The sequence below is a fragment of the Colobus angolensis genome, unplaced genomic scaffold, assembly GCF_000951035.1.
Source record: "Colobus angolensis palliatus isolate OR3802 unplaced genomic scaffold, Cang.pa_1.0 Scaffold11, whole genome shotgun sequence".
NCBI lineage: Eukaryota > Metazoa > Chordata > Mammalia > Primates > Cercopithecidae > Colobus > Colobus angolensis.
Window position 1 is genome coordinate 3278518 of NW_012112030.1, and position 10492 is coordinate 3289009.

General features: G+C 46.1%; 1 protein-coding gene across 4 annotated transcripts in view; it reads right to left on the reverse strand.

Annotated features, from left to right (window-relative positions):
* LOC105519332 (solute carrier family 2, facilitated glucose transporter member 3-like) overlaps nucleotides 1-10492 on the reverse strand; it is a 92311-nt gene that overhangs the window by 11173 nt on the left and 70646 nt on the right. For 3 of the 4 annotated variants that reach the window (XM_011952673.1, XM_011952681.1, XM_011952689.1), the window contains 4 exons: nucleotides 8510-8602; nucleotides 7388-7548; nucleotides 5557-5797; nucleotides 3434-3784 (listed from right to left, as the gene is read on the reverse strand). In XM_011952673.1, coding sequence (XP_011808063.1) covers nucleotides 3434-3784; nucleotides 5557-5797; nucleotides 7388-7548; nucleotides 8510-8602 — 846 coding nt within the window. The remainder of the gene's footprint in view (nucleotides 1-3433; nucleotides 3785-5556; nucleotides 5798-7387; nucleotides 7549-8509; nucleotides 8603-10492) is intronic. The other variant, XM_011952697.1, reaches the window with a different exon arrangement.

The following is a 10492-nucleotide window of genomic DNA, read 5'->3' on the forward strand; positions in this document are numbered from 1 at the left end:
GGGTGTGGTAGCAGGTGCCTGTAGTCCCAGCCACTTAGGAGGCTGAGGCAGGAGAATTGCTTGAACCCGGGAGGCAGAGGTTGCAGTGAGCCGAGATCGAGCCACTGCACTCCAGCCTGGGCAACGGAGCAAGACTCTGTCTCAAAACAAAACAAAACAAAATCCCAACATATTTTATGATGACATCAAGCTTGTGGGGAAAGATAGTAGGTTGGTGCAAAAGTAATTACTTGAGCAGTTTAAACAAGCAATAAATAGTTATGACAATTCTCTTTATCATAATGTCTACACATCAAAAACCTAATGTACATGTACACATCTCAATAAAACTTCTTGGGCCAGGCGAGGTGTCTCACGTCTGTAACCTCAGTACTCTGGGAGGCATAGGCGGGCGGATCACTTGAGGTCAGGAGTTAGAGACCTGACTAACCTGGAAAAACCCCGTCTCTACTAAAAACACAAAATTAGCCAGGTGAGGTGGCGCATGCCTATAATCCCAGCTACTCAAAAGGCTGAGGCAAGAGAATCACTTGAACCCAGGAGGCGTAGGTTGCAGTGAGCTGAGATTGTGCCACTACACTCCAGCCTGGGTGACAGAGTGAGACTCCGTCTCAAAAAAAAAAAAAAAAACAAACCAACCATTGTTTGCACAAAAGTAGGCTGGAAAAGTGATTTCCAAGCCTGCTATGCATCAGAGATTGATTGACTGATTGATTTTTAGATGGTGCGTACCACCACGCCCAGATAATTTTTATATTTTTAGTAGAGACGGGCTTTTGCCATGTTGGCCAGGCTGGTCTCTAACTCCTGACCTCAGGTGATCTGCCCATCTCTACCTCCCAAGTGCTGGGATTACAGGCATGAGCCACCGCCCCCGGCCCAGATTTATTTTTTTACAGACAGTTTCCAGCTCTCTTACACAGAGACTTTCCATTCAGCCGGCTCAGGAACCCCATCCCCCATAATTCTGGTGCAGCCAGCTTTAGGTGATGATTATATGTGGAGCAAAATCCGCTCATTGACTAAATTGGGAGCCACCTTAGTCCAACAATAATTAATGTACAGGCCGGGCGTGGTGGCTCATGCCTGTAATCCCAGCACTTTGGGAGGCTGAGGTGGGTGGATCACTTGAGGCCAGGAGTTCAAGACCAGACTGGCCAACACGGTAAAACCCCATCTCTACTAAAAACGCAAAATTAGCTGTGAATGGTGTTGGCCGCCTGTAATTCCAGCTACTTGAGAGGCTGAGGCAGGAGAATCACTTGAACCCGGGAGGTAGAGGTTGCTATGAGCTGAGATTGCGCTACTGTTCTCTGGCCTGGGTGACAGAGCAAGACTACCTCTCAAAAAAAAAGAGCCAGGCGTGGTGGCTCACACCTGTAATCCCAGCACTTTGGAAGGCCATGGCAGGCAGATCTCAAAGTCAGGAGATAGAGACCATCTTGGCTAACACGGTAAAACCCTGCCTCTACTAAAAACATAAAAAATTAGCGGGGCATGGTAGCACGTGACTATAGTCCCAGCTAATCGGGAGGCTGAGGCAGAAGAATCACTTGAACCAGGGAGGCAGAGGTTGCAGTGAGCTGAGACTGGGTGACACTGGGTGCCTGGGTGACAGAGCGAGAGTCCGAAGAAATAAAGAAAGAAAGAAAAGAAAGAAAGAAAGAAAGAAAAGAAAAGAAAGAAAAAGAGAAAGAAAGAAAGAAAGAAAAAGAAAGAGAAAGAAAGAAAGAAAGAAAAAGAAAGAGAAAGAAAGAAAGAAAGCAGGGAGGGAGGGAGGGAGGGAAAGCAAGAGCAAGCAAGCACATACCATACTCTGAAGTGGGAGGAGTCTGTCTCTCAGAGTGCTCATGGATCATCTGTAATTTCCTACAGGTGATTTTTTTTCTAATCCTGTTTTGCAGGGCCGGGACTGTCGTGAGGCAGGTAGGGAGTTGCCTCAGGCACAATCTTTTTTTTTTCTTTTTTTTTTCCTTTCTTTCTTTTTTTTGTAATAGGTACAGAACTAATGCAAGGTACATTCTTTAAAGAGGTGCTCATTCTCAGAGCTACACTTGCACATAGCTGCCTCACCTGCTGAGTCCCAGCTCTGCTGCTCTGGAAGGTCTCGGGAGCACATTTTCCTCCAGTAACACGTGTGGCCTACATTATCATTTCCAAATGAGGAATTTGAGACTGGGATTCATCAAAATCACCAATCACCTAGGAGGCTTTTTCTAACTACTGTGTATTTCCTCCCAAGTTTTTTTTTTTTTTGTTTGTTTGTTTTAAGACAGGGTCATGCTATATTGCCCAGGCTTGACTCCTGGACATAAGTGATATTACCACGTCAACCTCTGAGTAGCAGCCATCACACCTGGCTCCTTGTACATTCTGATAAAACAGTCTCTAACCTCTCACAAGAAGCACTGCCACTTCAAATACAAATATCCTGGTGTGCTAGGTAGAAGAAAAGGCCAAGAACCAACTTGGATCAGGTGGATCAGGAGTTGGAGAACAGCCTGGCCAAGATGGTGAAACCCCGTCTCTACTAATTTTGAGCATTTTGATGCTCAAAATAGTAAGTTTTGCAAAATGCTTTGTTACAAAATGATTTAATCTCATTGATCAAAGACTAATGGAAAACCCTTAGGGGATAAAGCACAAGGGTGCTCTTCATATCTATATTTTATCCACGATCCACTAGAAGGCATAGGAGTACTCTCTTCCGCAACCCACACTCAATAGCAGGAAGCTGATATTTGCATGGAATACAAGGGCTACCTGCCAAATGCTAGCTCTTTAAACAATCATTGCCTATTCTAGTTGTAAACACATACAGACTGGTAAAGTCAGCTCAGTCTGAAGTTGCCAGTGTCCTTTCAGGCTCCCTTTCTTTTCCTTCTTTCCTTCTTTCCTTCCTTCCTTCCTTCTTTTTCTTTTCTTTCTTTCTTCCCTCCATCCCTCCCTCCCTTCCTTCCTTCTTTCTCTCTCTTTCCTTTCTTTCTTTTTCTTTCTTTCTGCCTGTCTTTCTTTCTTTTTGTCTTTCTGCCTTTCTTTCTTTCTTTTCTTTCTGTCTTTCTTTTCTTCTTTCTAGAAGGAGTTCTGCTCTGGTTGCTCTGGCTGGAGTGCAATGGCGCAATCTCCACTCACTGCAACCTTCATCTCCCAGGTCCAAGTGTTTGTCCGGCCTCAGCCTCCCGAGTAGTGCACCACCACGCCCAACTAATTTTTGTCTTTTTTTTTTTTTTTAGATGAAGACTCTCAGTCTGTCACCCAGGCTAGAGTGCAGTGGCACAATCTCAGCTCACTGCAATCTTCACCTCCCGGGTTCAAGTGATTCTCCTGCCTCAGCCTCCTGAGTAGCTGGGACTGCAGAGGCACACTGCCACCATGCCCGGCATTTTAAGTGAAATTTTGTAAGACACCTTTGACCCTAAAGTATCATACTCACAGCATTGATACCAGAGAGCTGCTGAGAGAGCTGGAGCACAAGGGAAATGATGATGGGCTGTCGGTAGCTGGACACTCTAAAGAGCTCCAGCACGGTGACTTGCTTTTCTTGTGACATCCTTGCACTCTCATCTTTCATCTCCTGGATGTCTTGGGATACATCCTGGGTGCCCCACAACCGCTGGAGGATCTGCTTAGCATTCTCCTCTTCTTTTCTGTTAATGAGCAAAAATCTGGGACTTTCAGGGCAACATGGCAGGGTTGCACTTTGTAGGATAGCAGGAAGGATGGTGAAGCCCAATAGCACCGGCCAGAGCTCTTCAGACCCAAGGATGAATTCCAGACCAAAGATCTAGAAACCACACAAAGATAATGCTATAAACCCCATACTTCATAGGCCACAAGTTCATTAAAAAACAAAAAGTTCAGAAAATCATACATTATTTTACCATTGGAAAAAATAAAAAAATTGCCAGGCACAGTGGCTCACACCCATAACTCAGCGTTTTGGGAGGCCAAGGCGGGTGGATCACCTGAGGTCAGGAGTTCGAGACCAGCCTGGTCAACATGGTGAAACCCCATCTCTAATAAAAACACAAAAATTAGCTGGGCGTGGTGGCACACGCCTATAATCCCACAGGAGAATGGTGTGAACCTGGGAGGCAGAGCTTGCAGTGAGCCGAGAGCGTGCCACTGCACTCCAGCCTGGGCGACAGAGGCAGACTCCGTCTCCAAAAAAAAAAAAAAAAGCACAAAATTAGCTGGGCGTGGTGGTGGTAGCACACGCCTATAATCCCACCTACTCAGGAGGCTGAGACAGAATTGCTTAGAACCCAGGAGGCAGAGGTTGCAGTGAGCCAAGATCGCACCACAGGCTGGGCAACAGAGCGAGATTCTGTCTTGAAAAGAGAAAAAACAAGGAAGAGTAATCAGAACCGTCTTCACTTGGATTCTGATGGTCAGGGAAAGGGTACGACAGAAAATAGGTCCAGCACCCTCATCCTTAAAACAAACCACAACCATATACTTCGTATACTAAAGAGTGAAAGATACTCACTCCGCTTAGCATTCTCCTCTTCTTTTCTGTTAATGAGCAAAAATCTGGGACTTTCAGGGCAACATGGCAGGGTTGCACTTTGTAGGATAGCAGGAAGGATGGTGAAGCCCAATAGCACCGGCCAGAGCTCTTCAGACCCAAGGATGAATTCCAGACCAAAGATCTAGAAACCACACAAAGATAATGCTATAAACCCCATACTTCATAGGCCACAAGTTCATTAAAAAACAAGTTGGCTGGGTGCAGTAACTGACACCTGTAATTCCAGGAAGGCTGAGTCAGGTGGATCAGGAGTTAAATACCAGCCTGGCCAAGATGGTGAAACCCCGTCTCTACTAAAAATACAAAAATTAGCCAGGCATGGTGGTGGGCACCTGTAATCTCAGCTACTCAGGAGGCTGAGGCAGAGAATTACTTGAACCCAGGAGGCGGAGGTTGCAGTGAGCCGAGATCGTGCCACTGCCCTCCAGACTGGGTGACAGAGTGAGACTCCATCTCCAAAACAAAACAAAACAAAACAAAAGTTCAGAAAATCATACATTATTTTACCATTGGAAAAAATAAAAAAATTGCCAGGCACAGTGGCTCACACCCATAACTCAGCGTTTTGGGAGGCCAAGGCGGGTGGATCACCTGAGGTCAGGAGTTTGAGAACAGCTGGGCCAACATGGTGAAATTCTGTCTCTACTAAAAATACAAAAATTAGCTGGATGTGGTGGTACGCACCTGTAATCCCAGCTACTTGGGAAGCTGAAGCATGAGAATAACTAACCCAGGAGGCAGAGGTTGAACTGAGATCGTGCCACTGCACTCCAGCCTGGGGGACACAGTGAGACTCTGTCTCTAAAATAAATAAATAAATAAAAAAGGAAAAAAGAAATTGTGTTTCTTTTCCTTTCTCTACTCAACCTGCTTCTTGAGCTACTATCTATGAGCTATAGTAACAATATCTAAAACTTCATATATAATTGAACATATGCCAGATATTCTTCAGTGCTTTATCTATGTTAACTTTTTTAATGACCCATGAAACTAACACTCATTAAGTATGAGAAGTTCTAGAGTACCTGGGCCACCAGAATTCCAATCACGATGCCCAGCTGGTTGAGAGTGCCAAAGGCACCCCGCAGGGCAGTAGGCGAGACCTCTCCAATGTACATAGGCACAAAACCTGTGCACAGTCCACAGAAGAGGCCAATAACCAAGCGGCCCAAGATCAGCATTTCAACCGACTCAGCTATTTTACACAGTCCCATAAGGCAGCCACCAGCAACAGCCAACAGGTTGACAATCAGCATTGAATTGCGCCTGTGAGGTTAATCAAAGACAAAGTGGAATTAGCAAAGTGAGAGGCTCCTAACCTCTCCTCTTCTGTCCTCATTATTCTGCTCTTCTCCAGGCTCGTATCAACTCCTTTTTTGGTCTAACTTTTCTTTTTCACTTTCTTTCTTTTCTTTTCTTTTTTTTTTTGAGACAGAGTCTCCCTCTGTTGCCCAGGCTGGAGTGCAGTGGTGTGATCTCGGCTCACTGCAACCTCTGACTCCCATGTTTAAGCAATTCTGTGCCCCACGCTCCCGAGTAGCTGGGATAACAGGCACCTGCCACCACGCCCGGCTAATTTTTTTGTGTTTTAATAGAGACGGGGTTTCACCATCTTGGCCAGTCTGGTCTTTAACTCCTGACCTCATGATCCACCCACCTTGGCCTCCCAAAGTGTTGGGATTGCAGGTATGAGCCACCACACCCAGACCTTTTTTACTTTCTATTATTAGAACATTTCTAGTTGGGAGCCAGGCATGATGGCGCCCACGGGTAGTCCCAGCTACTCAGGGAGCTGAGGTGGGAGGATTGCTTGAGACTAGGAGGTTGAGGCTATCGTGAGCTAAAATTGGGCCACTGCACTCCAGCCTGGGTGACAGAGCAAGACCCTGCTTCTTGGGCAGAGGGAGGGCAGAGGGGGAAGAACATTAGCAAGTAAATTAGGTTGCCTTATCAGTTTTTAAATGTGAGTACCACTCCATTTCTAGAATATCTGATTGGCAAATTAAAACAGTTCCTTCGTCAGTCATAACTGAAAATATATTCTACCTTCTAAAATAGATTACTATGCTAGTATAAAATAAGATTCAGTTTTCAGCCAGGTGTGGTGGCTCATGCCTGTAAGCTTAGCACTTTGGGAGGCTGAGGTGGGCGGATCACCTGAGGTCAAGAGTTCGAGACTAGCCTGGCCAACATGGTGAAACCCCATCTCTACTAAAAATACAAAAATTAGTCGAGTGTGGTGGCGGGTGCCCGTAATTCCAGCTACTCAGGAGGCTGAGGCAGGAGAATTACTTGAACCAGGGAGGTGGAGGTTGCAGTGAGCCAAGATTGCACCATTGCACTCCAGCCTAGGTCACAAGAATGAGACTCTGTCTCAAAAAAAAAAAAAAAAAAAGAAGATTCAGTTTTCTTTTTTTGGCCATTATCTACATTTGCCAGAGACTAAAGATAATTCCTACCAATCCCGTGTAAGATAACAAAAACATTTATATGAGACCCCAATTTTTTTTTTTTATTTTTAGAAAAGTAATCAACTTTGGACCTTGTAAATTAAGCATGTTTGTGGAAACCCCATAGTCGAGCTTACTAGGGAATAATTCTGAACTAGCCCTAGCTGGGCTGCAAAGGCCACTCACTCACACAGTTCATCTCTTGTGCAGCTGGGCGGGAGCTATGGAGGGTAGTAGAGCTCCACGCAAGGGCAGTCCTATTCGGGGCCAGCTGGACTAGGTTTCCCTTGATTAGAATTCAAGGTGTTCTTATTCAAAGGCATCATCATCTCCCTGCCCTAACTCTCCACACTTGTCCTCAGTGCAGCTGTAGAGCCCACTTCCTTGCCCAGTTTCTAGTCAATACCTGCCAAAGCGGTTGACGAAGAGTCCGACGGAAAAGGAGCCGATCATACCCCCGACGGAGAATATGGCCACAGACAAGGACCAGAGAGACGTGAGCAGCACCTCAGAGGGAGGGGTATTTGCCTTCTTCGTCAAAGTTTTCATGATAAATTCCTTTATGATCTGCAAAATAAAAGGGTTGGTGGGAGGACAGACTGTTACAGTTGGATGAGAACAAAAGATACAAATATGCTGGGCGCAGTGGCTCACACCTGTAATCCCAGTGCTTTGGGAGGCTGAGGCGGATGGATCACCTGAGGTCAGGCGTTGGAGACCAACCTGACCAACATGGTGAAACCTCGTCTCTGCTAAAAACACAAAATTAGCGGGTTGTGGTGGCGGGCGCCTGTAATCCCAGCTGTTCGGGAGGCTAAGGTAGGAGAATCGCTTGAACCTGTGGGGCGGAGTTTTGCCGTGAGCCGAGATAACGCCATTGCACTCAGGCCTGGGTGACAGAGCGAGACTGCGTCTCAAAACAAACAAACGAAACAAATATTAGGGATCATGTCCTCCCTAGAGAATCAAGGGAATAAATAGAGGGGAATGGAAGAGGCAGATAACATTGGAGTTAAGGTTAACTCTCCCTGGAATAGTAATTTTTCATTTGTCCTGAATATCCCAGTAGGTGGCAGCACTGATGTTCACCCCGGCCCTCTGCTAAGCGAATCCAGCTTCTTTGCACCTAACCCTTAAGGGATAATACAGGAAGTCTATCACTATGGGTGAAAGAGTGGGAGGAAGAACAGCACCGCCCAGGGTTCAGGGAGTAAATGAGCTTTTTGCTTGGATTAAATGACCCCACTAATTTTCCCCACCAATATTGTCTCCATCTTCAGTCTTGGACAGGATAGATACAAGATTTGTCTTAAAATCCCCTAGTTTGGGGAGGGACCCTCACTAACTGTGTTGCCCAGGATGGTGTTGAACTCCTGGGCTCAAGTGATCTTTAGGCCTCAGCCTCCGGAGTAGCTGGGATTCCAGGCAGGTGCCACCATGCCTGGCCTTGAATTCTGATTTCTTGAAACTCTACTTAAAGGAGCAACTTCCCTATTCCAGACTCTAATTCTTGTGACCTGGCACTCACCTTCTCAGGGGCATTGATGACCCCTGTGTTGTAGCCAAACTGGAAAGAGCCGATTGTAGCAACTGTGATGGCAAAGATCAGAGCTGGGGTGACCTGGAGGGAGGGAAGACAGGGAGGAGGGAGTGGGCCTTAAAACTTGTGATTGGTGACTGTTTCTTATTAATTATGGAGCCGTATTAGGAGAATTTGACCTATGAGTGGTATGAAAAGGACAAACATCACATGAGATTTAGGTAATTAATGGGGAAGACAAAGGAATAGATTATACTAAAGAACTTATCTGAAGATAAGAATGTGAAGTTAACTTGGTGAAAGTAGAAAGAAAATTGGGGAAGGAAGAAGTTAAGAGAAACTGGGTTGGTCAGTTTGGAAATATTTAAAAACTTGCATCAGGTAAATGTAGACGAAGAATTCCACTCAAGAACTGGGAGGGCAGAGGACAACACAGCCCTGGGTAGGATCACTAAGAATTGATCATTTTGGAAACAAACACAGTACAGTCTGATCTGTACCCAGACTCCACAGAAGCCCAGTGGTGGCGGTGGGGGACGGTGGTGGTAGTTTGTGTCTTCACTGCTGGGCAGCTCTTTGAGTCTCTTATCTCTCAGGGCCATGTAACCTACTGGATCTACCCACTGCATCCTGTTCCCACTTGAGTCTTCTGGTTTATTAAATACTGTTCTGCTATCCCTAACCTAACCCCTGGATGGGGGAAGAAAGAACACTTGGCTCACTACAAACCTAACAAATAAGACATTTCTGGCCGGGCGCGGCAGCTCATGCCTGTCATCCCAGCACTTTGGGAGGCCGAGGCAGGTGGATCACCTGAAGTCAGGAGTTCGAGACCATCCTGGCCAACATGGTGAAACCCCATCTCTACTAAAGATACAAAAATTAGCCGGGCACGATGGTGTGTGTCTGTAATCCCAGCTACTAGGAGGGGCTGAAGCAGGAGGATCGCTTGAACCTGGGAGGCAGAGGTTGCAGTGAGCCGAGACCATGCCACTGCACTCCAGCCTGGGCAACAGAGCAAGACTCCGTCTATACTAAAGATACAAAAATTAGCCGGGCATGATGGTGTGTGTCTGTAATCCCAGCTACTAGGAGGGGCTGAAGCAGGAGGATCGCTTGAACCTGGGAGGTGGAGGTTGCAGTGAGCCGAGACCATGCCACTGCACTCCAGCCTGGGCAACAGAGCAAGACTCCGTCTCAAAAAAAGTGAAAATAAAAAAAAGAGAGACATTTCTTAGTGGGGGGAATCAGTCATCTTCTCCTTGCCTGGAATAATTCAGCTGGGGAAGTGGATATTATTTTAGATTGCCACCTTGGGGCAGCTCAATTTGTATACCTGAAGCCATCTTCTATGTCCTTTCCCACCCCCCTACCAATCCCTTCAAACTTTCCTATCTTAAATTCCTCTCCTTTCAGGTCAGACAGGGTAGATAGCAGGCTGGAAGCTTCAGTGGGAGAACTGACCTTGCCTGCAGCCTCCCAGATGTCTCAGTCACAAGTAAGCATCGATACCCTGGAGGACCCTGCCAGTACAATGCTGTCACATCTTTTCCCTTTTAGTAAAAGTCCTTTCTTTCTCCTCTCATCATTCACTATCTTTGAGAGCCTTATTTTTTTCATTAGTCTCATAACTTTCCATCCCTTCTCTTATTTTCCTTCATTTTCTTTCTTTCTTTTTTAAGTAGAGATGGGATCTCACTGCATTGCCCAAGGCTGGTCTCCAACTCCTGGCCTCAAGTGATCCTCCTGCCTCAGTCTCCCAAATGCTGGGATTATTTTTAAAGGTTACAACTGGAATTCAACTGAGTCTTGAGAATCTAAAAAATGTGTTGACCTGGGCACAGTGGCTCACATCTATAATCCCAGCACTTTGGGAGGTCGAGGCAGAAGGATCACTTGAGCCTAGCAGTTTGAGACCAGCCTGGACAACACAGTGAGACCCCTTCTCTATCAAAAAAAAAAAAAATTAGC